At 32.6% G+C, this 16384-nt stretch overlaps 1 protein-coding gene across 1 annotated transcript; it reads left to right on the top strand.

The window, feature by feature from the left end:
* Positions 1-2712: 2712 nt before the first annotated feature.
* On the top strand, positions 2713-16179 carry LOC144842415 (acid-sensing ion channel 1-like). The gene is made up of 10 exons (XM_078698867.1): positions 2713-2949; positions 9723-9890; positions 10675-10854; positions 11936-12057; positions 12661-12848; positions 13434-13578; positions 13965-14021; positions 14302-14458; positions 14617-14708; positions 15053-16179. The coding sequence occupies exons 1-10, from the start codon at positions 2807-2809 to the stop codon at positions 15160-15162; spliced, it is 1362 nt and encodes a 453-aa protein (XP_078554993.1). The 5' UTR covers positions 2713-2806; the 3' UTR covers positions 15163-16179.
* Positions 16180-16384: the final 205 nt, after the last annotated feature.

Genomic DNA, 16384 nt, shown 5'->3' with positions numbered 1-16384 from the left:
TGCTTTCAAATTATAACGGAGGTCAGACACTAAACAAAGCATATTGATAAATGTGTAGGCCTATTAATCAAGTCTTTCCCTAGATACATTTAACTAATCAAACCTGAAATATTTGTCATCAAACGTTTGGCTCTTCAGTCGTTGGTAGCAAGACGCCAAGCGAAGAGCGACATCATTGCAGACGTTATCCATCCAATATCTAGGCCTAGAGGTAGGTGTTTTCTTCAAATGTAATGCCGTACAGAAATGTATCAGTAATACATTGATTATGTTTATTATCTTTTCCAGAATGGAATAACTTGTCATTGTTGGACGTGTTAACATAAATTCAATTAATCTTTATAAAATACGAATCCTACTAAAACTGCACTTTTTATTTCAATATTATGAGTATAAAATACTATAGACTGTATTTTAGAAAGTAGTTTAAAGCTCCGTCTACACTATCAAACTAGTTTGACAAAAAAATGTGATGTACCCATATATGGACAATATGATGTTATATCACTACCATATTTGGGTATATCACTACCATATTTGGCCATATCACACCTTTTTTTGTCAAACTAGTTTGATAGTGTAGACAAAGCTTAAACGTGTAGTTTAATCATTTTGTTGCAACCTAGTTCAATCTGTTACCTAAAGCGTGGTTCCCACTAGAACGTAACGCAAGGACGTAAACGCAACGCAAGCGTTTTAACCAATGACAAGCGAAGTTATAGACAGTTAGCAATCACAAGCGAATAAGCAATCGCTTGTGATTGGTCAATTCACTTGCGTTGCGTTACGTCCTTGCGTTGCGTCGCTAGTGGGAACCACGCTTAAGTGCTCATGATTTATTTAGGAAAAAATCGATTATACGTATAAGAAATTGTGTTTCTGTATAATAATAATAATAGTTCATTCTTATATAGCGCATATAAGCAAGCTCTCAATGCGCTGAACATTATTACCCCAGTCATTTCCTGATCAAACACCTATGGAAACATACTCCCATATATGCAGCTAGTAATCAGCGCAAAGTTGTGTCTTGATCTAACCGGGTACCCATTTATACACCTGGGTGGAGAGAGGCAAACGTAAGTAAAGTATCTTGCCTAAGGATACAAGCAATGCGGCGAGAGTTGGATTCGAACCTCGGTCTAACGATCAGTAGTTGAACGTCCAACACACAGCGCCACACGCCCTTACTCTATAAGGGCCACACGCCTAATGAACCTGTTCAATTAACTAAACTTTAACTATTGCTTAAAAACGTCAAATAATGTATTTATTGATTTCCAGGAAACATTAAATTCAACCTAGTTACTTAAAGTGATAATGATTTATTTAGGAAAAAATCGATTATACGTACGCATAAGAAATGTATGAAATACTGCATTGTGTAAGTTTCTGTATAATGAACCTGTTCAAATCTAACTTAACTTTAATTATTGTTTAAAAACGTCAAATAATTTATTTATTGATTTCCAGGAAATATTAAATTCAACCTATGGTTACTTAAGTGATAATGATTTATTTAGGAAAAAATCTATTATTCGTATAAGAAATGTATGAAATACTGCATTGTGTTTCTGTATAATGAACCTGTTTAAATCTAACTTAACTTTAATTATTGCTTAAAAACGTCAAATAATGTATTTATTGATTTCCCGAAAATATTAAGTGTATTAATGTACATTATTTTCTCCTTGTAGCTCCATAGATTAATTTGTGATTTTAATTTGCATTTTGATTCGTATATTTATTAGAATGAAAAAATGATAATATCAAGTAGTTGAAAAATATTGAATAAAAGAGCATCTGTAAAAAATCATGCAATGATAAAAACATGAGGAATATACGAACAACGTACATGAGTTTTTTTAATACTTAATAAATAATAAATCTATACTTATTATAACTCCAAAATGTATTGTAGATGGAGAAGCATTCTATATACTTAATCTTAGAGTTTACGATTTTTCTTTTTCTGTTTATAAGTTTATTAATATGGATGATATTTCCGAAATAAAAAAGAAATTGAATTGAATTGAATTGAATTATGTGTGTACTAACTTAACATAGGACAAAGCTGGGGTTTTGTGTTTTGAACAAGCGATATAACCCATTATATAACTATGAATAAAAGAGCATCTTTAAAGAAGCATGCAATGATAGAAACATTATGAATATACAAACAATGTACATGTGTTTATAATAATAAATCTATACTTATAATAATGTGTGTACTAACTTAACATAAGGTTTTGTGTTTTGAACAATCGATAGAACCCATTAGTGTTGTGTAGGGGAACTGATTAATCTTGACAGCGTTTTGTTGCCTTATTTTGATAGTTCGGTTATTATGGCTTTATCGATTTCAAATCAATACGAATATGATGAGTTTTCTTGACATATCGGTGGAAACCAATATCATCATAATTATAATCTGAATCTGATTATCCGAATTCCAAAATACGCAAGTCATTGTTTTGTCAATTAAATTACTGGAAAACGGAATGCAAGTTTTATGTGGGTTTTGGTAGTTTTTCTTTAGTTTCGGATTAGTTTCCTTTGGTTCGCCTTGAACATTTTGGTTGATATGTGAGCTTAACAAATCTACTATTTAGGCCTATATTAATCCCGTTTATAATTTCCACAAGCTGTAGAGATGTATACCACCGTGGAACGCTTTAAAGACCAGAACGTCAATCTAAAGCATCCGACAGGTACATGCAATGAAGCATACATCCCAGACGACTATCTACCACCGGGCGTAGTTCCACCACCGGTGTATGAGCCCAAGAAGTCTGTTGGCCAAAAGATGACCATGGCACAAGTTGCCAATATAACCGCGGAGGTGAAATACAGAAACTCGTTGTTGTTAGCGTTGAAGGCTTACGGCGAAAGAAGCAGTGTGGTTGGCCTGAGTTACATTGCAGACAGTAAATCGAAGAATTCGAGACGGTGAGTTGGATTCGTATTTGTTATATTCATACATTTGATATGATAAATAGATTCTATGGCGGTTTATCTATCTTTACTTTAACAGTACAACACGTATTGTTTAATCATTTTAAAGGTTTAACATTTTTAGAAGGTATTCAACATTTTTTAAGCACACTTTTTATCTCTTTTAATCACGTAGTTTTTGTCTGTTGATGTTTTAATGTATTTTATATGTATAATTGCCAATTGTCAATGGACGAATACATAATCTTGAATCTTATCCGAAAAGACCTTTTTAAAGGTTTTGTATGCAATTATAACTTGAGTTAGAAATACAAATTTAATGTAACGGAGTTATTGTTAATCAAATATCCAATCTGTCTAAAATTCTAGTTTATTTTCAGAAAAAAACTAAATTGTTGAGAAAATCATATTGATTATTGTTTGGTTACCTTGATTAATGAACAGGCGTTTAATTACAAAGCTCTTATTGTAATTATAAATGATCATATCTCACTCGTTGTTAGTAAACAACACACAATTTACACGTTGTCTACACTGCAGTAATGATCGCTCTCTATCTAATGAAACAGGAGTAAATTATAAAGATGTGACTGGACATTGTCAACAAATTCGGCCGGCAACTCGAATCTTGAAAAATATAAATTTAAACTTCGATATTTATTGGCCATGGACCAGCAGGGTGTGATCAATAATGCCTTTGTAATTTCTAGGTGTTCATACTTTATACAGACTTCGCATATATACTTCACTTGATCAATGTCTTGCATACAGGTGTTCAACGAGAGTAGACGTGCTTGAAAGAGCTCTCGCTAGCCATACTAGCCAAACCGGCGTTTCAACCAACTGTAACACACCAAGCTGAACATACTTCATATTTCCCGCTGCAGATCAAATCACAGCGGCACACCTTAAGCCTAGACTCTGACATTTTGGTTTTTTTTTGATCTATTTCATACGGATTACCTATCAATAATCAGCATTACTTTACACATTTGAATTTATTTGTGCGTTTACATGGACTATATACCAACACTTTGCAGAGGAAAGTAAGCTATCGCTAGCCAAAAGCTAAACCAGCGATTAAAACACGCCAGCTGAACAACTCATATTTCCCGCTGAGGGTAAGTTCATAACGGCACAACTTAAACATACCACTGTCTATTTAGTATAATCTAGAACGGATTACCCATTAATAATCATCATTAATTTACACAGTTGAATTTGTGTGTAGTTATTATTGGACAATACCGCCATTTTGCTGAGGAATGTTTCGTAAAATTGTGAATGGTCTATAGCAGATGGCTATTAACAATTGGAATACCCAAGACTACTATAAAATGATTGTCAGTACAATTATAAATATCATCGTTCTCGTACCAATTATATTCAAGCTACTTATTATAGCCGGCGATATAGAAACAAATCCGGGCCCTATAGAAACCAGACAAACAACAATTAAAGAATCGATGGGAATGGAACCTTCATTGAAAGATGTTTTGAAACAACTTAACGATATGAATACAGTTTTAAACGATAAAATGGATAGGATAGCTTCTGATTTCGCTTCAATTAAAGGAGATATGTCGAAAGGATTTGACAGACTAACTAAAAAAATAACTGATTTGGAAGAAGAAAATATAAGACTAAAAAACACAAACAAAGTTATAACTACACAACTAGATAAACTAGAAGCTGAAAGTCGTCGTAATAACATCATTATTTATGATATCCCTGAAGATGATAGAAATGAAACGTGGCTTGACTGCGAACGAAAGGTAAAGGATTATATAACAACAAATTTAGAAATCGAAGAGGTCGCTTTCGAGAGAGCGCATAGATTGCACAGCAAAAGTAACCCACGACCCATCATAGCAAAACTTACTAGCTACAAACAAAAAGATGAAATAATGTCCAAAAATAGAGCACTCAAAAAGAAAATGGCTGGAAATAAATCAAAAATTAACATGGGTGAAGATTATACTCTCAGAGTCCGTAAAATTAGAAAAGGCCTGCAACCAAAAATACAACAAGCAATCAAAAACAACGATCGTTTTCGGCTCAGATATGATAAGCTGTTTATAGGCGACGAAGTATATACATTCAACGTAGAAGACAACAAAATCATAAACCTCACAAAATAGGATTTTGGCCATGGTCCTAATGAAGAACAATCTGAACCATCTTTGAAAGTCACCAAACACATTGATTGTATTTCTTGGAATATTAACGGTATTAGAAACAAATTTGCTGATTCTGACTTTATTGAGTATGTTAACAAATTTGACATAATTTGTTTTAGTGAAACATGGGATAAATATCGGAACGATTACAATATTAAAGGTTTCACTTGCATATCAAAATTATCAGATAAAAAAAGTCGTCATGGAAGAAATAGTGGAGGCCTAATGGTATATTATAAATTAAATCTCGTCGTTGAAGAACTGTCAAGTGCATCGAATAACATTATTTGGTTAAAGATTACTCTAACCCCAACCGACACGGTTGTAATCGCTTTTTTGTATAGACCACCAAGTACATCTAGTTACGCGACAACTGACTTTTTTGACATTTTATCTAACGAATATTTGCATTACAGCTCCCAAATATCTGACATAGTATATGTAGTTGGCGACTTTAATGGTAGAACTGGTTCGGAGGACGATTATATATCCGCTGATGAAAACGACACATGGAACAATAATCTATATGTGGAAGACAACACCCGGATTGAAAGTAGAACGAATTCTGATTGTATACTAAATAGCTACGGTAAAGATATATTAGAATTTTGCAAAGAAACTGGTATGCGAATCACAAATGGTAGAATTGATAAAGAATCATCCAGTGGTTTTACATTTATCAGTTCACAAGGTAAAAGTGTATGTGATTACCTTCTTACTAACTCAAACAACTTTAAATTAATATCTTATTTAAGAATTGATGACCGTGTTGAATCGGATCATATGCCAATTGCCTTTAGTATTCAATTCAAAGACAAAGAACACACTAGGCCTAAATTGATTGTCAATGAAGATGACACGTTTACTCAGAGTACGTTCAAATGGTCCAACAGTTACATTAATGCATCCAAAGTCAGATGGGAACATGATGTCATTGAAACTATTGATAATGATTTTATGAATGCTATTTCTCAAAATGAAATTGATGAGGCAGTTTCACATTTATGTAAAATTTTTGAATACGTATGTAAAGGAATTAAGTATACACAAACAAGTAAATCTTCAACTTCTACAAAACGAAACGAATGGTTTGATAAAGATTGTAAGGACCTTAAAATGCAGGTTAAACAATCATTAAAGAGATTTAGAATTATGCGCATTCAACCTTTTTTAAATAATTATATTCAGGCAAAAAAGCAATATAAATCGCTATTAAAATGCAAAAAAATTAACTTTCATAAAAAAATACGCAAACAAATTATTGATGCACTCAATACAAAGGATAGCAAAACGTTTTGGATGAAGTTGAAGACAAAACAGAAATTATCTTGTGAAATTTCTATTAATCAATGTTATATTCATTTTAAGAACCTATTTAAAAACGATGAGTCTATTGTTAGCGTTGAGTTGCCAAAAATCGCAGAATGCCAACAGAATGAGGACAATGATAATTTAAACCACGACATAACGTTGGATGAAATAAATAGAGCATTTAATTCTCAAAATAGTGGAAAAGCTCCCGGCATTGATGGAATGAATTTTGAATTCTTGCTAAACGCCCCCAACATTATTTTTGATATTTTAAAAATTCTTTTTAACGCTATATTTTTAGTTGGAAAATTTCCCAAACAATGGGCAACAAGCTTAATTGTTCCAATTTTTAAAAATGGAGATAAAAACAAACCTGAAAATTATAGAGGTATTTCTTTAATTCCAATCCTAGGAAAAATATTTTTACATATTCTTAATTCTAGGTTAACACAATTTACAAATAGTAAAAAGTTAATTCATGAGGAACAAGCAGGCTTTCGTAAGGGATATAGAACGACAGATAATATATTCATTTTAGATACCGTCATCTCTAAATACTTAGATAAAAAGAGGGGTAGGATTTTTGTTTGTTTTGTTGATCTTAAACGTGCCTTTGACTCTATAAATCATACACTTTTACTACATAAGCTGAAATATATCGGTGTTTCAGGCAGAATGTTAAACATAATAAATTCCTTATACCAAAACTTATCTGCTCATGTTAAAATTGGCAACAAACTTAGTCCATCTTTTAATTGTTCGATTGGAGTACAACAAGGTTCTCCGTTGTCATCTTTACTCTTTAATATTTACATTAATGATTTGAGTGGTATACTTAATCAGGTAAACGATTTCATTCAAATTGGAGATTGTCATATGAATCATCTTCTTTATGCAGATGACTTAGTGCTTGTTAGTGATACGGTGAAAGGTCTCCAAAAATTAATAAATAAACTTGAACTTTATTGTGATACTTGGAAACTTACTGTAAATACTACAAAATCCAAAATTATGGTTTTTAAAAATGGCCGCAATTTAAGGAACATCGAAAAATGGAAGTATAAAAATATTCAATTAAAAATTGTTAATTCGTATAATTATCTTGGTGTTATTTTTAGTTCAAATGGTACATGGAACAACTCAATGCAACATAATCAACAAAAAGCAAATCAAAGTTTATTCTGCTTAAAATCATTTATTTATCGTAACTTATCTTTTCTTCCAATTAAAACATGGAACCATATTTTTGATGTGAAATTACTTCCTATTTTAACGTATGGAAGCGAAATCTGGGGAATGTCAGATAGCATAAACATTATTGAAAAAACGCATACTAAATTTTGTAGATATTTATTGCAAGTTGGGAAAAATGCACCAAATGCCGCTGTTACTTCTGAGTTAGGTAGATTACCGCTTTCTTTGGATTGTTTAGTTACAGTTATAAGATTTTGGTTACATATTATTACTTTAGATCATGACAGATTCATTTTTAAGTGTTATGAGTTTCAACTTAGAAAAGTTAACCGTAATGAGAATTGTTGGGCACAACAGGTCAAACACTTACTTTTTTCTACTGGTTTTGGTTATATATGGTTACAACAATATGTTAATAGTAAAGGTTTATTTTTGAGAGAATTTAAGTTGCGCTTATGTGATATTGAAAAACAAAAATGCATTCAAAAATTTAGTTTACATAATAAGTTAAAGCTCTTTTCTCTTTATAAAAAAGAAATATGTTTAAGTTATCACTTGACCAACATCATTAATTTTAAACAAAGAAGATTATTAACTAAGTTACGTTTAGGAATATTAGAGCTAGAAATTGAAAAGGGCAGATGGGAGGGTGTAGAAAGGTATAAGAGAACGTGTAAATTATGTAAAAAGAACATTATTGAGGATGAATATCATTTTATTTTGCAATGCACATTTTACAATGATTTAAGAAAAAGTTTTATTCCAAGATTTATTCGTGTTTTTCCTTCTATTAATAAGCTATGTTTATTACTTTCCAACACAAATTTTACTTATAATTTAGGAAAATACGTCTACTTTGCTTTTGAAAGAAGAAACCATTATCTTAAGTTATAGTTATTTTTATTTGTTTGTATTAGGGCCAAAGGCCAATATACATTGAAATAATAAATTCCCTGAAAAGGGAAAGAAAGAAAAAAAAAAAAGTATACATTTGGTTACATCAAAATATTGATACAATATATTTTTCCGATGGTTATATTTCGCTAAACCGGAAAAGGGCGTTTGTGAAAATATATATACAGTAGGCCTAGTTGAGAACTAGTGCTGTTCCGCCGTCATGTCATGTTTAACAATTGGAACAATTAGGCCTACTATAACAAGGCAATATACATGGATGCAGTTAGTGTTTACAGACCGACCGACCGAACAACCGAACGACATAGTGAGCTGTAGAAAACCCCAGTGATTTATGGTTAATTATGCATATTAAGCAGAAGGTTCCGAGTTAGAATTTGATTTGGGTGGATTTTCTCATTTACGCAGATTTATTGTCCCCTTGAAAAAATAATTTTTAATATTTTTTTTTTAACGTGCTATTTTAATGCCAATAGTTATCCATTTTGAACAAAAATTTAATTGAAAAAAAATGTATTTACCTGAAAAAATTTAAAGCAAAAAATAGTCGAATGACTGACAGTTTTTGGTTGAATTTGACCATTTATTTATCATTTTATATGAAAAAACATTTTTTTTTCGTTTTTTAAACGGAATAGATTAACTTGATTAAAACTACAAGATAACCTATTCAAAGTCTAATTTAATTAATCTTCATTTTTCATGTTTTAGGGGGACATTACATCGTTAATTGTCAGTTCATGTGAAATTGATAAATGTTTATAATGCTTTCAATTCTCGACTTAGCCTGGCTTTATATCAATATAATGAAGATTAATAATATTTGTAGCTAACTGTTTCCATTAATAAATTCATCATGAATATTATGTAAATATTGTAAATGTATGTAAAACATATAGACAATTACACTATATCCTGATATCAGATATTATTGTTAGCATATCAGGAAAGGCTAGACTGACACAGAAAACAATTTCGACAAACCGTTTCAAATTTTCAACACTGTATATGGCATGCAATTTATTTAATCAAAACTTTAAAAGATAGTAAATTGTATTCATTTATTTAAATATTTATCACTTTTATTGTTCTACTATGGTACAAAACATATCTCAAAATTGTAAAATTTTGACAATAAAGTAGACTTGTATATCTTGTATCTTGTAGGTTTTGTTGGATCCTGTTACTTATTTTTGGCCTGGTCATGCTTAGTATTCAACTTACAGCTGGAATACAGCTTCTAATGTCACGACCAATACACTCTGTCGTGAAGGTGGTCTATGAGCCTAGTCTTCAGTTTCCAGCAGTGACGATTTGTAACTTTAATATGTTCAGGTTTGTTTAGTATGGTTTATGTTATGCCAAATCTTAAAGATGAAAAAATAATTTTGTTCAACGTTTTTTTAAATTCCACTTTAATGTCACTAATATGACAAATTGTGACCAATATTTGAATATTATTTACCTGTAATTTAACGCAAAAAATAGTCAAATTTACTGGAAGTCGATGGATTTTTGTTTTGAAAACATTTTTTTTTCCTACGAAGTGATTAACATTATTACAACTGCGAAATAGCCTATTCAAAGTCTTTTTGAATTAATTAATTGATAAATGATTAGTCTTCATTTTACATGTTTTTGGAACTACGACTTGTAAGCCACTTCATCCATTTTAAAACTTTAAACTTAATTTAAGTTTTTGTTAAAAACAACAAAATACTCTGATAATGAGGGACAAAAATATATTTTGTAGCCATCAAGATAATTAATATTTTAAACAGTCAAACATTCATTCATCAGTATGCTGGTGACGTCAAATAAATTCGGTTTGTAATTGTCCAGTACATTTACGATTCATTCCAGAAAATCGGCAATGTTGGAACTGCCGATTGTTGTGTGATGAATCAAGGTGTCTTCTCGTGGATTGTGGTAGAGACAGAATTTAGCAATTGCTGTTAGCGGCAACAGTACGACGATTTAATGGAACTGGAGCTGAAATGGATTGAACTTTCGGCTCTGGTTCAGTCGTCTACATAGACAAAGAGACAGACAATACGATATAATGGACACACACCCTAGCAGAAAGAACTTTAATCCTCCCTTTTTTCTACTCTTTCAGGAAAAGTTACATTAGCAATCTGGGCAAAGACTATGAGGACTACATTGACAAGTTATATCCGACTGGAAATGGTCACAATAATGCTAAATCAAATGATTTCAATTTTGAAACAATTGATCATCTAAATATGTCTGAGTTTTACTATAAAGCTGGTCATCAGAAACACGATATGATTAAACTGTAGGTTTCAATATGTAAACAAACATTTCCAATTATTGAAACACCAACATTTATTTATTTGGATATGGGTACAGTATACTGTATACACGCCACTTGTGGGTTTCAGTGGAGATCAGAGGGACGGTACCCCTTTCATGATCCAGCCAAAACTATACAACAACTTTAATTTTTTGTCACATTGTTCACAACAAATAGGATAATAACAGTGATCTGCTATAGACCTAATTAGCTACACATTCATACTGCACCACGATTCAGTCCGGAAGCCGGAGAAGATATAGCGTGCACGTTACCTTTTCCGATTTTGTTCATTCTCAAACACTATTATGTCACTTGTGATGCGTAAGATTTTTTATCCGACCGCCACCTGCCCAATGAAATCCGGGCACGAACCTTCATTCCATATGGAATACTATAGAGTTAGAGATTAATTAGAGGGTTTTAGGTTAGCTAATATTTAGGCCTAGTTGTTAGATGCTATGGTACGGGCCTGTTGCCGTCAGCACAAAAACTTAATAGTAACGTAATGATTTGACTAATCAGAAGCGATGGATTATTCGAACTGTCTCTTGTCAATGGTTAACTCGCTTTAACACCCTTCTATAGAATAATTAGCTCAATGTTAACATTTTTAAATCTAATATGTATAGAGTAGCGTAATCAATTATAATTCAAATCAAAAGATTATCATTATTTCACGTCCTTCAATAATTTATCAACTTACTAACAGTAGGCCTGTTATTAAATTAAACTTAAAATGAGTTACATAATTATTACTCATTCCTGTCGTTCAATCAAAATTATTCACTTTAAAAAATGTAATTGGTCGTTTTAACTATTGCAAATTTAAAAGGAATTCAATATAAACAATCAGGCCTACATTCATTTGAACTAAGCGACAGAGTATAGTAAGGTTGAATATGCATTGAGTAGCGACAGAGGATTGTATAGGTTGAATATGCATTGTCAGTATATTAACTAGGCCTATGGCTGCCCCCTCTATACATTTACAACATTTTAACCAGTTTGATATCGTTACTTTGAAGAAAAATGTTGAAATTTAAATCACTTTATTAATCAGGTGCGAGTGGCAAGGTAGGCCATGCAGTCCTGAAGACTTCGACTCCTCTCTTACCGATTTTGGTCTCTGTCACACTTTCAACTCTGGTGAACATTCTCCAGCAACAGTTGTTTACAATAAAGGTTTGTATTCCAATACAGGGCTATAACTTTTAGCTGACGTGCACTAGATTTAAGCCTGCATAGAACATAGTTAAGCTATCCGAATGATATCTTAGATACTGTAGAACCGACACAAATGCTTATGAGATATAACTTATAATATTATTATTATTGAAAGATAGGCTTCTTTTTTTTTATCATCTCCCTGATCATATTCGACTCTATGATCGGGGTCAAGCTTAAAGTATCATACTTCTCTCTCTATATATATTTTAAAAAATTAGTTTGATTACGGTACCTTATTGTTTATTACTATGATACCTGTTATCATTGTTTCACATAAATTGTATTATTTTTGAAGAGTGAAAAATTGAATAAAAGAAAAAAAAGAAGAAATGATAAAATTGTATCCATGTCTCTGGCACTGACCATTCTATGACCATTCTTGAAGAAATCGCATTGTCTTCTGATATCATCTTCCAATCGGGAACAAGGCCTCCCTCTTTTATTCTCCTCCTATCTCATACTAGATAGGGTGCTGATCTTGGAAATTGTCTCAAAAAAGTTTAGAGAAAATCTGGTAATAGCGATTCTACGTGTAAATTAATTTTGTATCATTCATAGGTGCAAGATTTGGCTTACGTCTTGAGCTTGACGTGGAAATAGACGAGTACATGGCGGGTCCGCGTACTTCGGTTGGCTTCAAGGTGTTACTACATCACCAACTGGATATTCCAAGAGGACTCGCTAACGATCTAGGATTTGTAGTAGGACCTGGTACCCACAATGTAGCCGAGGTTCATGTCTCCAAGGTAGTAGAACGAATATTAATATGCATCTTAGTATTTCATTTAATCTAAGCGTTGCGGAGAAACGACCATTTTGTTTTCAATGGGTTAAAAATTCAAATTCAAAATATGGCAACATGGGTTTTTAAAACCAGCATGGTTCAAATATTCATAAAGCACAATGTTTACACCTTCTCCCATGATTTACACATGAAGGCACTTTTTTTACATAGAAAACTGGACTAACGTATAGGTAGTTATTGATTATGTAAAACATACTTGATTTTTTAAGTTACTAACTGACTGTTTGTTGGTGAATACTTGGGAATCAGTATTTGAACATTGTATTTCACACTTCAACAAGGCCATATACATGGCTGCAGTCGCGTGCTCAAATTTGAGTTAGTTTTTACCGACCAACCGACCAACCGACCGACATAGTTAGCTGTAGAGTCGCGTTTGCACGCGAATAAAAAGACAAACAGAAAGGGTCTTGGCTTCAAGTGTGTCTTACTATAATAACATACCAAAATAAGTAGAAACTTACACAATTACTTACTTAAAAAATAATAACTTCACTATGCATACTTTGTGTTGCCTCTTTTACAGATTTATAATCTTGAAGAACCGTTTGGAGACTGTGGTACTCGAAAACTGGAACACGTCACACCTTATTCCATAATGGGATGCTATCTGGATTGCCAAACCTCTTACGTCATCAACCAGTGCAACTGCAAAAACGCATTTATGCCAGGTAAGACAAAAATGGCGGATTTAGCTGTAAATAAACGTTCCTATCGGGTAGTGAAAATAAAGCTCACAAAATCGGCGGTATGATGAAGCCGTAAAGAAGTCTTCGTTTTGGTCGCAATGGGTAGGCATACCATCCGTTTGTCGATAATAGTCAATACGCCGTACGATATTTAAATTAGAGAATGTAGAATATGATCATGGCGCACGTGAGAAATTGTTGAATGCCAATAAGGAGCTGTTTATCTGAATGTATTAAAATGCCCTGCCGAGAAAAATGTCACATAGAGAAAATATTGTGACGGAAGAGTAAAATTACAATCGCCAATGGTAAAACAGATACTTATATTGTTTAGGCCTAGCAATTTGATGTCTATCTGTTTTTCGTAGGTGATTTTCCTGTGTGTTCACCATCCCAACAATTCTTTTGTTCAGGACCTACAATGGGTATGTATCAATGTATACCAAAATCAACATTACATTATCACTCACTTTAACTATTAGGCCTAAACAAGAATTATTGAATCGCATCACATCACATTACACAGAAAGCTTTTGGAAAAAGGGAACTGAACTTTTGCAAAGAAAAATAAAGCTTTCTGGGTTTGTGAATTTTTATAAACAATCTAGGAACTTTACCAACTCTCAAAGCATTTTTAATTTCAAATTCTCATTACATATATAAAAAAAAAGAAGAATTAAGAATGTTTTATTTTTTAATTCACAGACCAATACGTTCAACAGGTTGATCGCCATTGCTCCTGTCCAGTACCGTGCCACAGAGTACTGTTCGTGCCTAGGGTATCGTCAAATCTCTTTCCGGCACCGTCCTACAATAAGAACATCCAACACCGAGACAATGTGACTGACAAAGATTATGCAAAGTGAATTATTTTTTTGTTTTACTATTAAAATTATTAGCAGTTTTAGGCGATCTCATGTGTCCTGTTGTTTGATTGCCGTTGTTTGCAAACTACAATATATATAATAATGGTGCCTTTATCAAACATTTCTCAACCGATTTGGATTTGTTCATTTTCAGAAAAAACCTTCTAGAGCTAGTAATATATTTCGAAGATCTAAAATTCACCGAAACAACACAAAATGCGGCGTACAAATGGTACGATCTTTTAGGTAAGTTTAACATTGGTTACATTTGTACAAGAAATAAATAAGTATCAAGATCTTCATCCTCTAACAAATTGAGTTTATTAGCTTCGTTCATGGTGAAATTAAAAACTGTTCCAGGTTTTGGAATGTGTAGTCTCAGTCTTAAACCCGAACTTGGTAAGCTGCTACAGCTTGGCTCGTTTGTGCAATTACCCAACATAAAGAATTCTGTAGAAATAGGCAAAGATTAACAAGTTTCAGATTTGTCAACAAGTGATTAATTAATGTTGACCCGAATTATAATCTGTTCTTAAACATTGTATTGTGATTTTTAAGTTCAACAAGTTTTAAACATTTTACTTTATCAGCGGACATCGGCGGTTCAATGGGAATATTTCTGGGCATAAGTATTCTATCGGTTTTTGAATTCTTGGACTACATGTTCCGGACTTTCCAAAATACCAACATGAAGACATAAACTCGATGTGTCTACTGTTTTTGGCTTCATTTCCAGGCAGCGACTGTTTTCTGGACGTCTGAGGCAGAAATTACGAACAATGTTAAATAAATACGGTACAAGATAACCGAACTATTCCTAAATGTAACTGAACATAACACTCTCAACTAGTAACAAAACTACCAAATGCTGATGGGTTACGAACCTAGGGCTACCTACCTATACCATTGAGCCACATAGCTGGGTAAACCCCGTTTATATACTAAAGTACAGAAGAGATAAACATCTTGAATGTTAAAGGAATTCAGGCTACTAATAATAACTCTAGGCCTATATAACAAGATCTTTGGCTCGACCTTTGAAGTCTTTTTTTTTCTTTCGTGGGTTTAGCCCACTTTTATTCATTATTCCATTCATGACAAAGATATACAAAGATTACATATTTTAAAAATGTATTTATAACATGTATGTACAATTATATGGTTAAAAGAGATATCTTTTTTAGAACAAAACATACTTGGATATCTTTTAAAAACCTAACATAATTGGTTATATTGGCACATGCCCTCTTATAAAGTTTGGCTAACGTATTGAAGCGTTGTTTTTCTTTGAAGTCTTTGTTATTACTTCAAATCTATAGGTCTACTGTCCAATCATAGGCCTACTCTTAAATAAGTAATTAAGTTTATTGTGTGTTAACTAAATATAGGCAGATTAAAAATAAATAACGAGGGCTACAAACAGCAGGTGCCGAGCGGGGTATAAAAATGGTATGGTAGGCCAATCAAAAACATTCAGAATTCAACAAATGTGTATAGGGTAAGATATATTTGTTTAATTACACAGTATAGGGGATGGGAGTCCGGAATATGCTCCTTGTCTAGACGTTGTCTATATTATTATTGTTATCGCATGTTATGTGTGTAAAGAGGATGAAACGTCATGAAAACATGGCAGAGATTTCATCTGAAACTCTCAATATAGATAGATGACGAAGTTAAATTCATGGCCACATTGTTGTGTGCATCTTTATGTTGTCTTAAAACACAATAAATGTGATTAAAACAGCACTTTATGTGTTGACTGTTATGTAATAATCAACCCAAAACGCAAAACGCGTTTCATGTCATCATCGTCTTAAGATATGACGCTCTCCACTATTCAATGCAATTTTCCTCTGTCAAGGCAATCTAACAACAGGATGCTGAGTCACCTTGCCAAGATAGGAACTTGTAACAGTCCT

The sequence above is a fragment of the Antedon bifida genome, chromosome 5, assembly GCF_963402885.1.
Source record: "Antedon bifida chromosome 5, ecAntBifi1.1, whole genome shotgun sequence".
NCBI classification, from domain to species: Eukaryota; Metazoa; Echinodermata; class Crinoidea; order Comatulida; family Antedonidae; genus Antedon; species Antedon bifida.
The sequence above is the reverse complement of the archived record's forward strand: the minus strand, read 5'-3'. Positions and strand labels throughout refer to the sequence as shown.